This window comes from Myxocyprinus asiaticus, chromosome 42 (genome assembly GCF_019703515.2).
Source record: "Myxocyprinus asiaticus isolate MX2 ecotype Aquarium Trade chromosome 42, UBuf_Myxa_2, whole genome shotgun sequence".
Classification (NCBI taxonomy): Eukaryota; Metazoa; Chordata; class Actinopteri; order Cypriniformes; family Catostomidae; genus Myxocyprinus; species Myxocyprinus asiaticus.
In genome coordinates this window covers 36,441,046-36,454,692 of record NC_059385.1, presented here as the reverse complement: position 1 = coordinate 36,454,692, position 13,647 = coordinate 36,441,046, and the positions used below count along the sequence as shown (strand labels likewise).

The window sequence follows — 13,647 nt, the reverse complement described above, 5'->3', positions numbered from 1 at the left end:
TATGCTCTTGTGGTTTCATTATGTTTATGCAATTGATTTGCTTTTTTACCTAACAGCTGTCACAAAACTATGATGATAGTTTGGAGGACAAAATTAACAAACATATTCTAAGAGGGCTTTGAACATATTTAACCCTTCTGCATCAATTTAAAAAAGTTACTCAGTGGTCCTTAGAGGACAAAAATGTCCATGTCAAAAAAACTGCCATAATAATATTATATATTAATATTATTTTCCACTTTCAGTTATTTAATTTTTTCAACCTACATCAGTCCTGATCCTAACTACCAAATATTCATTCATTTTCAGGATTTTAACCCTTTAAATGCCAGTTTGTTTACATAATACCACTGTTGTTTTTTTAAACACACACACACACACACACACACACACACATAAATTTGTCAATACACACATAAAAAATACACTCTGACATCCATACCAACACACCCACACTATTTTTTCTGCATCGTTTATTCAATTGGCCTGCCGTGCTCTATAATACAGCAAACACAAAATAAGAAAAAAGCATGTATTTGCTCCATAGGCTAAACATGAGAAAAACGGCGCCAATTGGTGGAAAATATAAAAAAATTATAAAAATTTTGAAGCCAGGGCTCCGGAATGAAAGCATAATATCATAAAATTCATTATTTTATGCTTTAATGGCACTGGGATCAAATATTGCTGTTTTAATGGGTTTCAGTTTTTGTCCTTAAGGTCCTGAGTGTAACTATTTTGTGTACACAGTGTATTATAGATGTATTATAGGAACTGAGGTTGAAATATCAAAATTCCCCAAAAAATGCACACCTTTGGCAAAATGTATGCCGTTTGCATTAACACAGACAAAATGATCGAAAAAAACAAAATAAAAAAGACAAAAATGTCCCAAAGGTCGCACAAGGGTTAAACCTATTTAAGAGGGCTTTGAACTACAAGTTTGAAACTAACATACAAACCACTGCTACAGAAAACACACTTTTATTTAACTGGACTTTTGACTTAAATCCTTATATTTATAGAGAGCCCCTGTGACAAGATGACTTTATTTTTTAAATGTTAGGTGCCAAATGTATCTATATACAGTAGTATGATTTTACTATGCTAATATTGTAGTAACCACGACACTAGCATGCTTAAGTTTGTGGTTACTATGGTTTTACTACAGATGTCACTGTTAAACTATGGTAGTACAGTAAAACCATGTTTAATTTTCTTAAGGGCTGGTAATGCACACCGTATGCTCTCTACTGCACACTCCACAAACCATATTCAAGTGCGCTCCTCTGGGCGTGGTAAAACTAAACTATGCGCCACGCCCTGTTTCTATGACAACGCCTATGATTGGCAGTGAGTTGATGAACAGGGCCGAGCGCGTGGCTCTAAAGACACGCCCACTACTGAGGACGGTTGTACAACAACAGTCACGTGACACACGGAGCGTTGCATAAATTACCATGACAGCGATAAGTGAGGCGTTATACATCCACAAACCCGCCCAACCCGAACTGGTGTAAGAATGTTTACTGTTAAAGAGCTTTAACCGGATCGGTTGCTTTATTTTCATCAGTGTAGAAATGCTGTCATGGATCGCGGCGCTGTTAACGGGAATCCTCGCCGCGCGTCTCGCGCAGCGTCTGTGTTTTCCGTACTTCTGGAAAGACGCGCTGTTTTTAATGAAAGTCATCCGCTACGGAGCGCGTCTCGAAGTCTACAAAAAAACCTCGAAAGTCGTGACTGTTGTAGACAGATTTATTCAACAGGCGGAGCGGATTCCTGAAAAACCTTTCGTGATTTATGAAGGAGTGACTGTCACGTATGGAGAACTAGAGGCGCGCAGTAACCGCGTCGCGCGCGTCTTTCAGCACGCGGTGAAGAAAGGCGACACGGTCGCGCTCCTCATGAGCAACGAACCCGACTTCATCTCGGTCTGGTTCGGCTTCAGTAAACTAGGCTGTGCTGTGGCTTTCCTCAATACCAACATCAAATCCAGATCACTTCTGCACTGCTTTAACTGCTGCGGAGCCAAACTACTGGTGGTGGGCGCAGGTGAACTCATGAACTGTTCACATGTTTGTGTCTGATTATAGTGTACAGAAAGCCAGACATGCATTTTCTTTTTAATACTGACAGACAGTTATATTGCACGGTCGATTCATGTCTAATATTTGTGCTTGAGTTGAAGATTAAAGGGGCCGTTCACCCACAAAATGGAGATTCTGTCATCATTTACTCACCACGACGTTGCAAACAAGACTTTTTTTTTTTTTTTTTTTTCCTGTCGTGGAAAACATAACTTTGAAGAGCGAAGTGGTGGTTACTGTTCTCATTGTGTTTTAGCAGTTTGTGAAAGCAATGCACATAAGATGACTTGTGGAATACCACACCTAACTGACACATAATATCAGCTGATAGAAATGTAAAAACAAACCACGCTCTGATAAATTACAAGTGCGTGTTATCTGTGATTTAGTCACAGTGATGCACTGTTTTTGACCGATCAGCGAACCGATATCCGATCCAAATCCGATACTGTGTATTAGTCATGGTCGTTACTGTCAGTCTCCAAAAACGATAAAAGAACCATTAAAACAGAGTCTCTTGAATTCTCTTCAGAGTGGCTTGAAGACATATAATAGTTTTTGTGAATTGCAAAAGACTGCATTTAATAAATAAATATCCCTGCTGTTTTGAGCTTGGAGGTGAGTAATCAAATTAGTGTCACAAGTTGTAACTTTAGTTCCACCTGGTGAAATTCCAGCAGTGCAAAGCTTACAAATTGCAATCTACATTTTTCGGCCCCCTTTTGATTGACAGGAAATTATCAGCCCTGATCATCGGGTGTTTTTAAATAATCGGTAATGTCCAGTACATTGGTGGTGGGCCAAGGGTTGGCCTGGGTGGGCCTGTGCCCACCTGAATTAGACCCATGCCCATAATATTAGAGATTATTCTTTGACTTCAAATATATATATATATATATATATACACACACACACACACACACTGTGGCCAAAAGTTTGGAATAAGATTTTGCTATTTTGGAAGGAAATTGGTACTTTAATTCACCAAAGTGGCATTCAACTGATCACAAAGTATAGTCAGGACATTACTGATGTAAAAAACAGCACCATCACTATTTGAAAAAAGTTATTTTTGATCAAATCTAGACAGGCCCCATTTCCAGCAGCCATCACTCTAACAACTTATCCTTGAGTAAACATGCTAAATTGCTAATTTGGTACTAGAAAATCACTTGCCATTATATCAGACACAGTTGAAAGATATTTGGTTCCTTAAATGAAGCTTAACATTGTCTTTGTGTTTGTTTTAGAGTTGCCACAGTATGCAATAGACTTGCATGTCTTAAGGACAATATTAGGTCACAAATGGCAAAAAAGAAACAGCTTTCTCTAGAAACTCATCAGTTAATCGTTGTTTTGAGGAATGAAGGCTATACAATGCTTGAAATTGAAGATTTCATACAAAGGTGTACAACTACAGTCTTCAAAGACAAAGGACAACTGGCTCTAACAAGGACAGAAAGAGATGTGGAAGGCCAGATGTACAACTAAACAAGAGGATAAGTACATCAGAGTCTCTAGTTTGAGAAATAGACGCCTCACATGTCCTCAGCTGACAGCTTCATTGAATTCTACCCGCTCAACACCAGTTTCATGTACAACAGTAAAGAGAAGACTCAGGGGTACAGGCCTTATGGGAAGAATTGCAAAGAAAAAGCCACTTTTGAAACAGAAAAACTAAAAGAAAAGGTTAGAGTGGGCAAAGAAACACAGACATTGGACAACAGATAATTGGAAAAGAGTGTTATGGATCTTAACTCCATTGAGCTTTTGTGGGATCAGCTAGACTGTAAGGTGTGTGAGAAGTGCCCGACAAGACACATTTATGTCAAGTGCTACAGGAAGTGTGGGGTGAAATGTCACCTGAGTATCTGGACAAACTGACAGCTAGAATGTCAAGGATCTGCAAAGCTGTCATTGCTGCACGTGGAGGATTTTTTGATGAGAACTCTTTGAAGTAGTTTAAGAAGTTCTGATTTTTTATTTTTTTTTTCAAATTGTAATAGTAATTTTTCACATTATTAATGTCCTGACTATACATTGTGATCAGTTGAATGCCACTTTGGTGAATAAAAGTACCAATTTCTTTCCATAAGAACAAAATCTGAACATTATTCCAAACTTTTGGCCGCCAGTGTGTGTATGTATGTATATGTATAAATATATAAATATAAATAATTGTTTAAAAATGCATAAATTCTGATTTTTAAAAGTGTAAAAGAAATGTTTGAATGCGCCGCTTCTCTGTTAAGGAAAATTTGGGGCAAAAACTTGGCCCATCCATTTTTATTGAGGTCCCATCTACCATGCAGATAAATGCCTTAATCGGCTGAAACATCTGTGTATCGCTAGTATTCATGATACACATTTGAATGCGTTATATCTTTCAGAATTAATTGTAATCACAGTTAATGTTGATATAATTACAATAAATGATCATATTAATCAGTTCATGGTTGCATCATTAGAGTCTAATGCATTAAAACACATGAAATATGCACTTTGTAATACACGCATTGTATTGCATGAAATTTGCTGCATTATTATAATGCATTAAGAATTTCATTCTGCAAGTGACTCTAGTAACGTTACCTTTAAGTCAGAAAATCGAAACCTTTCATTGTCACATACCATCTTTGCAGGTGTTAACCAAGTTCTCAGTGCTGTTAAATTTGTGGATTGTCTTGAGGACTCTTCTTTTGAACATGTTACCTAAATTAAGATTTGTAATATTGACTATTAGACTGAACCTCAGAATCTTGAGGCAAATAAGAGCATGAATACTCAATGTCTTGATCACTTCTCCTGTTGTTCTTGTAGATCTGTTGGATACTCTTGAGGACATTCTGCCTAGTCTCCAGGAGGACAGTATCTCAGTGTGGTGTATGAAGCGTGAGAGCACTCATCCTGGAGTCCACACCCTGCTAGATAAGATAGAAGAAGCTTCACAGGAGCCGATCGAGGCCGAGCGCAGGTCTGTAAGCTGTCTCAAGACCCCGACACTGTACATCTTCACCTCAGGCACTACCGGTATGTACTACCTATTCTGCATCTGATTGGCTGTGATGTGTCAATGTTTGAATCTGAAACTGAAGGCAGCCGCCGAGTCAATCAATGAGCGCGTTTACATGCACACCAATATGCTGATTACTGCCAAAAATCGGCTTATTAAAAGAATCAGACAAAGCAAGAAATCTGCATTTACATGACATTTGAAATAATCGCGTTATTCTCTGCTTTTGACGTTGAAAGGCGGGGTGCCAAGGTGTTTGCATTCAAAGGACAAAACTCCCTAGGGAGGCAAAGAGCAAATGTATGATCTCTGAGAAAATCAACATATGAACTTTTCTCATAATTAGCATCTCTTCCTGATGTACCATACCCCACTGAGCGAAGATTGCAAATTCACTCCTTATTGTTGCTCTTCCACATCTGTCCAATTCTCTACCCCTCCTCCTCCTCCTCCTTCGTTCCCCTTCAGCTCATAATCACTTCAAACTCACCTAAGATCTGTATGTAACAAAATATCATATCTGATGTATATAAATAAAGTAACTAGACATTTTTGGTATCATTTAAAAAAGGTCTCAGTGCGACTGGTCTCATCCCCACAGCAGTAGAATATCTGGTAACAAAGTTTTAAGGATGTAGACCAATTCTGGCTACTTCTTGGGGATGCGCCTACCTCCATGATCTTTCATCTAAATTACCTTCTGTATGCAGATAAAGTATTACACCAGGACTTCCAAATCTCACCACTCCCAAATGTTTTCTCTGATTTGGGTATTTAAGGAAATGTAACACATTGTTCATTGGAAATTTCTGTGGCCAGAAATTCTCGTGGTACTTGCACTACGTGTTTTGCTGAAGTCAGGTATGCATCTGTTACTCATAAGATTAATCGTTAAGCATTAGATGTTTTGTATTGATTATTTCTGAATTGATACATATTTATCTGACTAATAAATTGATAAACTTGATTCTATTCTGACTTATTCTGAAATTATTGGCTTTAGTAGATTACATTAAATTCTTGTTACCGCAAATCTGTGATCAGGGTTAATACATACTAAGACCCAGTATTTGATGGAGCATGAAGCACATCAGCTGGGATCTTAAGCTTTCTGATTTACCATTTGGCTTTAGTTAAGGGTAATAGACTGTAAAGTCTAAAGAAAGTATATTGTTCGACCGGTCCAGATAGCACTAGTCATGACCCCTGTTTAATGCTAATATTATTCTAGTCAAGTATTATAGGAAACTAGAGAACTAAACTACTATTTGGGTAATGGTATTTTGGTCGGCCTTATTCAACTAGTATTAGTCGTTTACCTCTGTCCAGAGATAATATTACATTAAATAAGTGTTTACAGATCTATAGAAACTAAGCAAAACTACTAATAAGAAATAGATAAGCTGCGGTAGTAATCATTCTTTTTAGTATTAGTCATTTACCTTTGGCTAAATATCAAACTGACAAGTTTGTGACCGTGGGATTCATGTACATGGCCGGCATGAGACCCTAAGCGACAGGATTGCGAATGAACGAGTGGAATTTAAAAGTATAGAATTAACTAGAATAATAAAGTATCCAAATCTAGAGAAGATCTCAATTGATGATCAATAATAACTGGAATCTCAAACTAAATTTGAGGTCTAGTATAATTGGAGTCAGATTTGGTCTTAACTAAAACAAAAAAAATGTAATTAAAAAAATGCATCCACTCATGCGTCGTGCATCACACAAGTATCTTTTTTCGCCAGCCAGCACACTGCTAGGTGACATAGCTTAGTGATAGCAAGTAAAATTGATACTTCACTGTTTTACCAGACTCACACATGTCAGTCCACTATTTTAGTTTGTCTGTTTGTTTTTTCACAGTTTAAGTTGAGCAGTGATGCTCCCTGGTTTTTACGGTGCATTCTGGGAATTTTTCAGGGAGCGAATGTTTTGGTGCACTGGAATGATTTTGCGATTGGGACATCCCTAGAAATCCCTGACTTCTGAACTAGAGAGCTGACTGAGACACGTCTCTGGTGTTGGTCAGGGGTTCAGGTCAATCCTGCTCCACCACACATGCCTGTTCTTCATGTGAACCCACAGATCTTGATGAACTGGTTCAGGTGTGTTTGATTTAATGGTGGAGGGGCAGATCCCCACGAGTAGGATTGAGCACTCATGATCTGATGCTCAGCACTCAAATTGGCTGTTGCTACATCTGAGTCTAGCACAGGTGTCTGTTGGGAAGGATTTTCTTATGGTTTGAGGTCTTATGTCGTGATATTTGGCCATTTTGAGATGATCTGCATTGGCAGATAACTAAGCCCGATTGGCCGGTTAACAGTAATCATTCAGCTGTGTGTCAGTCTGAAAATCTACAGACGGTCTTTTCAGTGGATAATGTGCATTTTCTATTTTAAAATATTTTAGTGAATTGAGTAAATATTACTTAAAATAAGTGTTCATGTAAATTCAGCAGTTGTATATGCTTTATTTGCTATCATTAAATTACATTATATAAAAAAACCTATAAAGTTGGACCACTAGCCATATGTTTGTTAGAGTATTTTCTCCTGCTCTTCATACACTGAAATACGACAGTGTCATTAATAGGTCATTTACTTTTAAAAATGAAATTAAATGAACAATCTGTTTACATTAGATCCCACCGGTTACAAATGTGACCGAAATTTAGTTAGAAATTTGAAGGGTCTAAAAAGAGTTGTTGATGTATTCCACACACAGAGTTGGTAATTATACATGACAGTGCAGACTGCCTTGATTTAATGTGAACATTTTTACATGGGTGATTCAAATAGTCACATGACCAGGCATTTAATTCCACTGTGTCAAAGCTCCATAAAATGAAGCAAGTAAAACCTGTCATAATCTAATAAAGGGTCAGTGACAAATAAGGGCTGGCAAGATGAGCAATTCAAAAATCTTTTAAAAGCTTGTTTTAAAAGCATGCATAAGGTTTGTTCAAATGTACATTTTGTATTTGTGTTGGTTTTATGTAATTTGAAATGACATTTGCACCATTTTTTACAAAAGGTAACCCTAATGCGCCTGAAAATGTCAAGTGGTGTAACCACAAAAGAATGAGAAATATTACACATTTTGTCCACCTAGAGTGTATGTAAGTGTACTCATCAAAATAATTACATCATTTTAAAATATCATATGAAAATAGATTTTATTAGGATTATCTCTAAATTTTAATTGTATGCGTTATTGCAATATTGAGCGGGACATATGCTGAAAGCACCTCTGTTTTCTAAATAATCTTTGACAAATTTTGTAAAAATAAAAAATAAACATATTATTACACTGCAATAGAAGAGTACATTTTATTCCACATTAATTTTCATGTATATTATCATATTTTTATGAAAAATTCTGGTTACACCAATTGACACAAACCAGTTACACCACCTGACCATATTGCTTCTACAGTCAAAGGCCATTGGTGGGGGGTGAGAGAGAGAGGGAGAATAATGTGTGATTAGGGCCGTGCGTATGCTTTGAAATTCGTAAGTTTTGAATGACGTGAGTTCAAAGGTTCTGGCTCAGAGATAATGTGCAGCACATCAGACTCATAAAAGAATAGGAGGTCAGGTTGATGAGGCCAGGTGAAGACATTCTTCAACTTATTTATTCCATGGTAAGGGTGACCTTTGCATGGAATTGCCCTCTATTATATTGTATTAATTGTGAAATTGCAGAAATTCAATGAAATGTATTTTTATCTTTGAGTAACGTTTCTTCTTAAAGTTGCTGTTCATGTTCAACAGGAGGTGTCAAAGTAGTATTTACTTATTGTAATATTTATGTAAATGTTGTGTAATATTGTGTAATATTTACTTTAACTTGAATCAGCATCATAAACTACTGATATCTGTCAAAATTGGCCTCTAACAGACAGGCTTGTAATAGGAGTCAAATGGTGTAACCGGTTACACCATTTGACATTTTAGTTTGAAATCTAATTTGACAGGCATTATCATGGACACAAGCACTTGGTGTGAATATTTCAAACATAATTTTTAAAGTAAATAGCCTACTCATTTTTAAAATTATGGTGAATGATCAATGTTTTACTGGGGTCATACCATTTGACATTTGACACAAGCATACCTGACCATACCCTAAACATATCAATTTATCTCAGATATTTTAAAGAGAGTTACTAATCTTTTTATGCAGCAGTTAGGGTCATCAGGGGTCTTTCTCTGTGATATCATTTCCTGTCACATGGTCTTCTTGCACATAACAGAATGGCTCCTTGAATGGTGGTTACACCAACTTGACGCTTCAAGAAACTGACTTGACTGACAGGACCCCCCCAAATTATTTGTAATTTTCAGAACAATGGTGTTCCATTACTTTTATATACTATTAAATAGTTCTAATGTAAGATTATGCCAAACTAGTTGATAGGGTGCTTTATTGAGAATTTTACCTTTTTTAAGCAAGTTTAATTATTTGGTACAAAGTTTTTACGGTTACACCACATTGACATTTTTGCCATCATCCCCCAAATATTCTCTCAAAATTGATTAAAACCAGAACTTTTAGACTAGGTCCTCAATAAAAGAATGTATGCAAGTAATTTGTACATTTATTTTCAAATTTGAACCCTTTTAAATTTAATAACCATATGGACACAAAAAAACTTCCGTCACGTCATTGACCCTAAAATTAAAGTTCTATGAATGATTTACTAATAAGATTGATCTGGCTTATATAAAATCATCGTAGGTGTCATTTTTGTGTGGGATATTTCCCCACTCCCCAACACTTTTAGAAATAGCTTGCATCATGGATGTGTCTAGTACAGAGGAAACATTTCTAGTTCTTGATCAGAAGTTTCCATTTTGTTTGCACGAGTTATAAAGAGTGACGATCCAGTGCTGGGATTTTATTTTGAATGTTATGATGAGTGCTCGTTCCCGCTGTTATAAAGTGACGTTGAGTAACAGTTGACAGCGGGAATGTTCTCTCTGGCACACAGACATGCGCTCTACTCACAATACCATAATCATATCTTACGATACTATACCAGCTAAAGTATCACGATACCACACCATAGTGAGTTAATTCTTAACACAGTTTGTCATAGTAAAGGTGGTTCTTAGAAACTAGCCAATTCAGTTCAGTAAAAATAACTGATGGATGTACTTGAAGAAGGCTCAAATGAAAAACTTGTTACCAAAAATATTCTTAGTTTGATAAAAAAACAAAAAAAAACATCAAAACAGTCAGTTCAAACAGCAATGGCTTTATACTTTGTTTAATTATTTCTGTGATTGTTTGAATGTTGATAACATAAAAATAAAGATATTGTTACATTGAAAAGACTGTTTTGAGCAGCTGTTTCATTATTACATCCGTTTCAGCCCCTCTCACCTGGTAAATAGCAGCGCAAATGCAGATTACACACACACCGGTTTGATCGCACGGCTCAGGGACGTGATCAAATGGATCTGATCACAAGTGTGAAGTTACGGCTATCACGCATTTGTAATTGGAGAGATTTAAAGGAGTGCAATGTTCGATTTTTAAGAGGAACAGTAAATATTTAAATGTTACGATAAAGCGTTTAGTTTAAATGAAGTGGCACTAACCCATGTGTATTCTGCAAAAGCAGTGGGATGTGACCAAAGTTGTTTAATAAGGTTGCTGGTGTTTCCCCCTTTGGCTTGAAATCTCGGTAGACATTTACGGCAGATGGGTTTTCCCTGTCTCATCAGTCAAAACCCAAAATAATTCCAAATCTCAGTTTACGTGAATTGTGTTTTTTAAAAAGCATCTCACATTCTAATAAAACATGTGTCTTAAGCATTGGAAAACCACACACTGAAAAACAAACTATACCAAATAAGGGGTAAATTCTAAAGAGCATTTTGTGCTCTTAAAGGGCACTGCGTGAAGGGGACGCCACTTGAAAAGACTACATTATAGGTCTGATTCAAATGAAGGTTTTAGTAATAGAAAATAATATTTACTACCACACATACAACATAACTTATGGTACTACCATATGAAAGGTACTACTGTTTAAAAAATACTGTGGCACTGCGATACTACCGTAGCACCGGTTTACCATGCAACCTACTACTCGCTCTGCTTTTCCACGGCTCTCACTGAAATCTCAAACTGTCTAACAAAATCCCTGGACCAAGTGGGTGGGTGGCATGTAGGATGAAGTGTGTGAAATCTTTTTTCAGTGCTTGAATTGGTCATCAAGAATGACTATTTATCAAAACAGTAAAAGATAAAGATGATGTGAAATGAAATGATCTGTGTAGAAACTAGTTGATATTTATGAGCTTCACCATTTTGTGACATCACAACAAGCATGTCCCCACCCATTTTTAAAACAAAGTGACACTCATGTAAATTATGCTCACAGGACAAATAAACATGTAAACAATCACAAACATGTAAGTGGTCACAATTGTGCCCAGTGGGAAACACAGAGCCTTATTTTTGAATAGGTGTCTGATTGACTCCCGTTATAAAATTGCGGATTTCAAAGTATTGTTACAATAAATGAAACAAAGTAAAATTAGAAAGATATATATGTACAGTTATTCTTGGTTTATCATCCCCTTTTTGCCCACAATTGTTAGTAAAAAAATATACTGTATTAAATTTGACTCTATAGTTTCCCCACTGGTTACACTTGTGACCAAGAATAAATCTCATACTTTCACTAAATAAAATAAAACTAAAAATAGAAAAGGCATACAGCTTGTTTAATTGGGCTATCCAAGGGTTTAACTACAGTACATGTGCTCACTGTCAAAAATGTGGGATTACAAGGGTTAACTGCCAATGAAAACAAGGGTGGAGAAAACAGCTGACTTCATTTAAAAGGCCATTCTTTCTACTGTCGGAATAACAATTACTGCAAGGATCAAGCTTAGTGAACCTAAATGTAAAGCATGGACCAAAATGTATGTTGGTTTTGTAACGCAGATTTATTTTCATTCGCTCATTCCTCATTTAATACATTTCTCTTGGTTTGGCTTTCCTGTGATAATTCAGCTAGCTAACAGTGTGTATTAGTGTTGTCAAAAGTACCTGTACTTCAGTAACAAGTCGGTACTAAAATAAAAAAAGTTATAACAATACCAGTGTTCCTGCAGTACCAATAGTACCGTACTGACACACAACAGTACACTCAAGCAAGAGTGCTGTTGTACTGAATAAAACTGCAATGGTATGTTGAAAAGAAATTGTTCTAGGTTTTTACTTGTTAAACGTTTTTAAAAATGTATTTGATTAGACACCATTTTGATGATGAAATGAAATTAAACTTTAAAACATGGAATTCTGGAAAAAAATGTTTTTAAATAAAACAGATTTCAGTAGGGCCCTGCTTAAAAACACTTAAAAAGGAAACATGCATATCTTTGAATGTATTATTAATATTGAAATGTAACTTTAAATAGGCTAAAGGAGTATGTTCAATAGCACATTATCATGTTAGCAAATTTTTTCTGTGGTATCGAAATTGGCATCAAGAACCTGGAAATTTCACTGGTATCAGTACCGACTACTGAAATTTTGGTACCGTGACAACACTAGTGTGTATCAGTATAAATAGCTTGCTAGATGTCTGTAAGTTTGCTTTGATGTGTGCATTCCATTATAATGACAGAATGTATTTATGAAACTGTTGACATCAGTATTGTCATGAGCTAGTTCTCTTGAGCCGCTAGTCATAAAGAAAGAACCATTCAATCTAAATATTTTCACAGTTGTTGTTACTACATCATATTTGTGGGTCACAAGACAATGCCCACGTTCCTGGATGAAGTATGTCTGCGAATGTATTCATACTACTCACTCACCTGCATACCTAAACGTACAGTACTTTCTTAATGACTGAGATGATCAAATTATCAAATGCAGTACATTTTCTGATATATCCTTGCTTACAGCTGTATATTCCACTTTGTTTGCAGAGTTATGTATGTTACATTTTTAGTACTTTTGGACTGATTTAATTTCTGATCACACAGTTGACTCTATCATCTTCAGTGTCAATTGTATTATCTTTCACAGAGAGAAATTATGAATAAATTGTTCATTACTTTTTTGTAACTATTAGCATTCCAAAAACACAACTGGGGCTAATGACTCAACACTTGTCAGTACATACACTAATGCATACACACTATACTATAAACCTACAACAGTTTCATCTTTATGAGTTTATATCGGCTTATTGTGGTCCACAGGACAATATACATACTTCACTGTATATGCCAGTATTAGGATAACGCATGTGTTTTTTACATATCTGTTTTGAATACTTACAGACTGTGGCGGTTAAGGCTGAACATGATATGATGTTGTGCGATAATCAGACGGCACAGGCTGTGATGTAATTAAATAAATAGTACGCACGTGCTGCTCTTACTGTATGCTCTGTTCTCTGTAGTGTTACACATAATCAAAGCACGCGTGAGGCTAATGAGCTGTGTGCATTATATTTACAGCGCTCTAGGTTCACTAATGGCACAGTTGTGAAACTCTAAATATGCT

At 36.3% G+C, this 13,647-nt stretch overlaps 1 protein-coding gene across 1 annotated transcript in view; it reads left to right on the top strand.

Moving 5' to 3' along the window:
• Positions 1–1,456: 1,456 nt before the first annotated feature.
• slc27a6 (solute carrier family 27 member 6) overlaps positions 1,457–13,647 on the top strand; it is a 45,094-nt gene continuing 32,903 nt past the window's right edge. The window contains exons 1-2 of the mRNA XM_051683549.1: positions 1,457–2,052; positions 4,908–5,117. Of these exons, the coding sequence (XP_051539509.1) occupies positions 1,581–2,052; positions 4,908–5,117 (682 nt within the window). The 5' untranslated portion in view covers positions 1,457–1,580. The remainder of the gene's footprint in view (positions 2,053–4,907; positions 5,118–13,647) is intronic.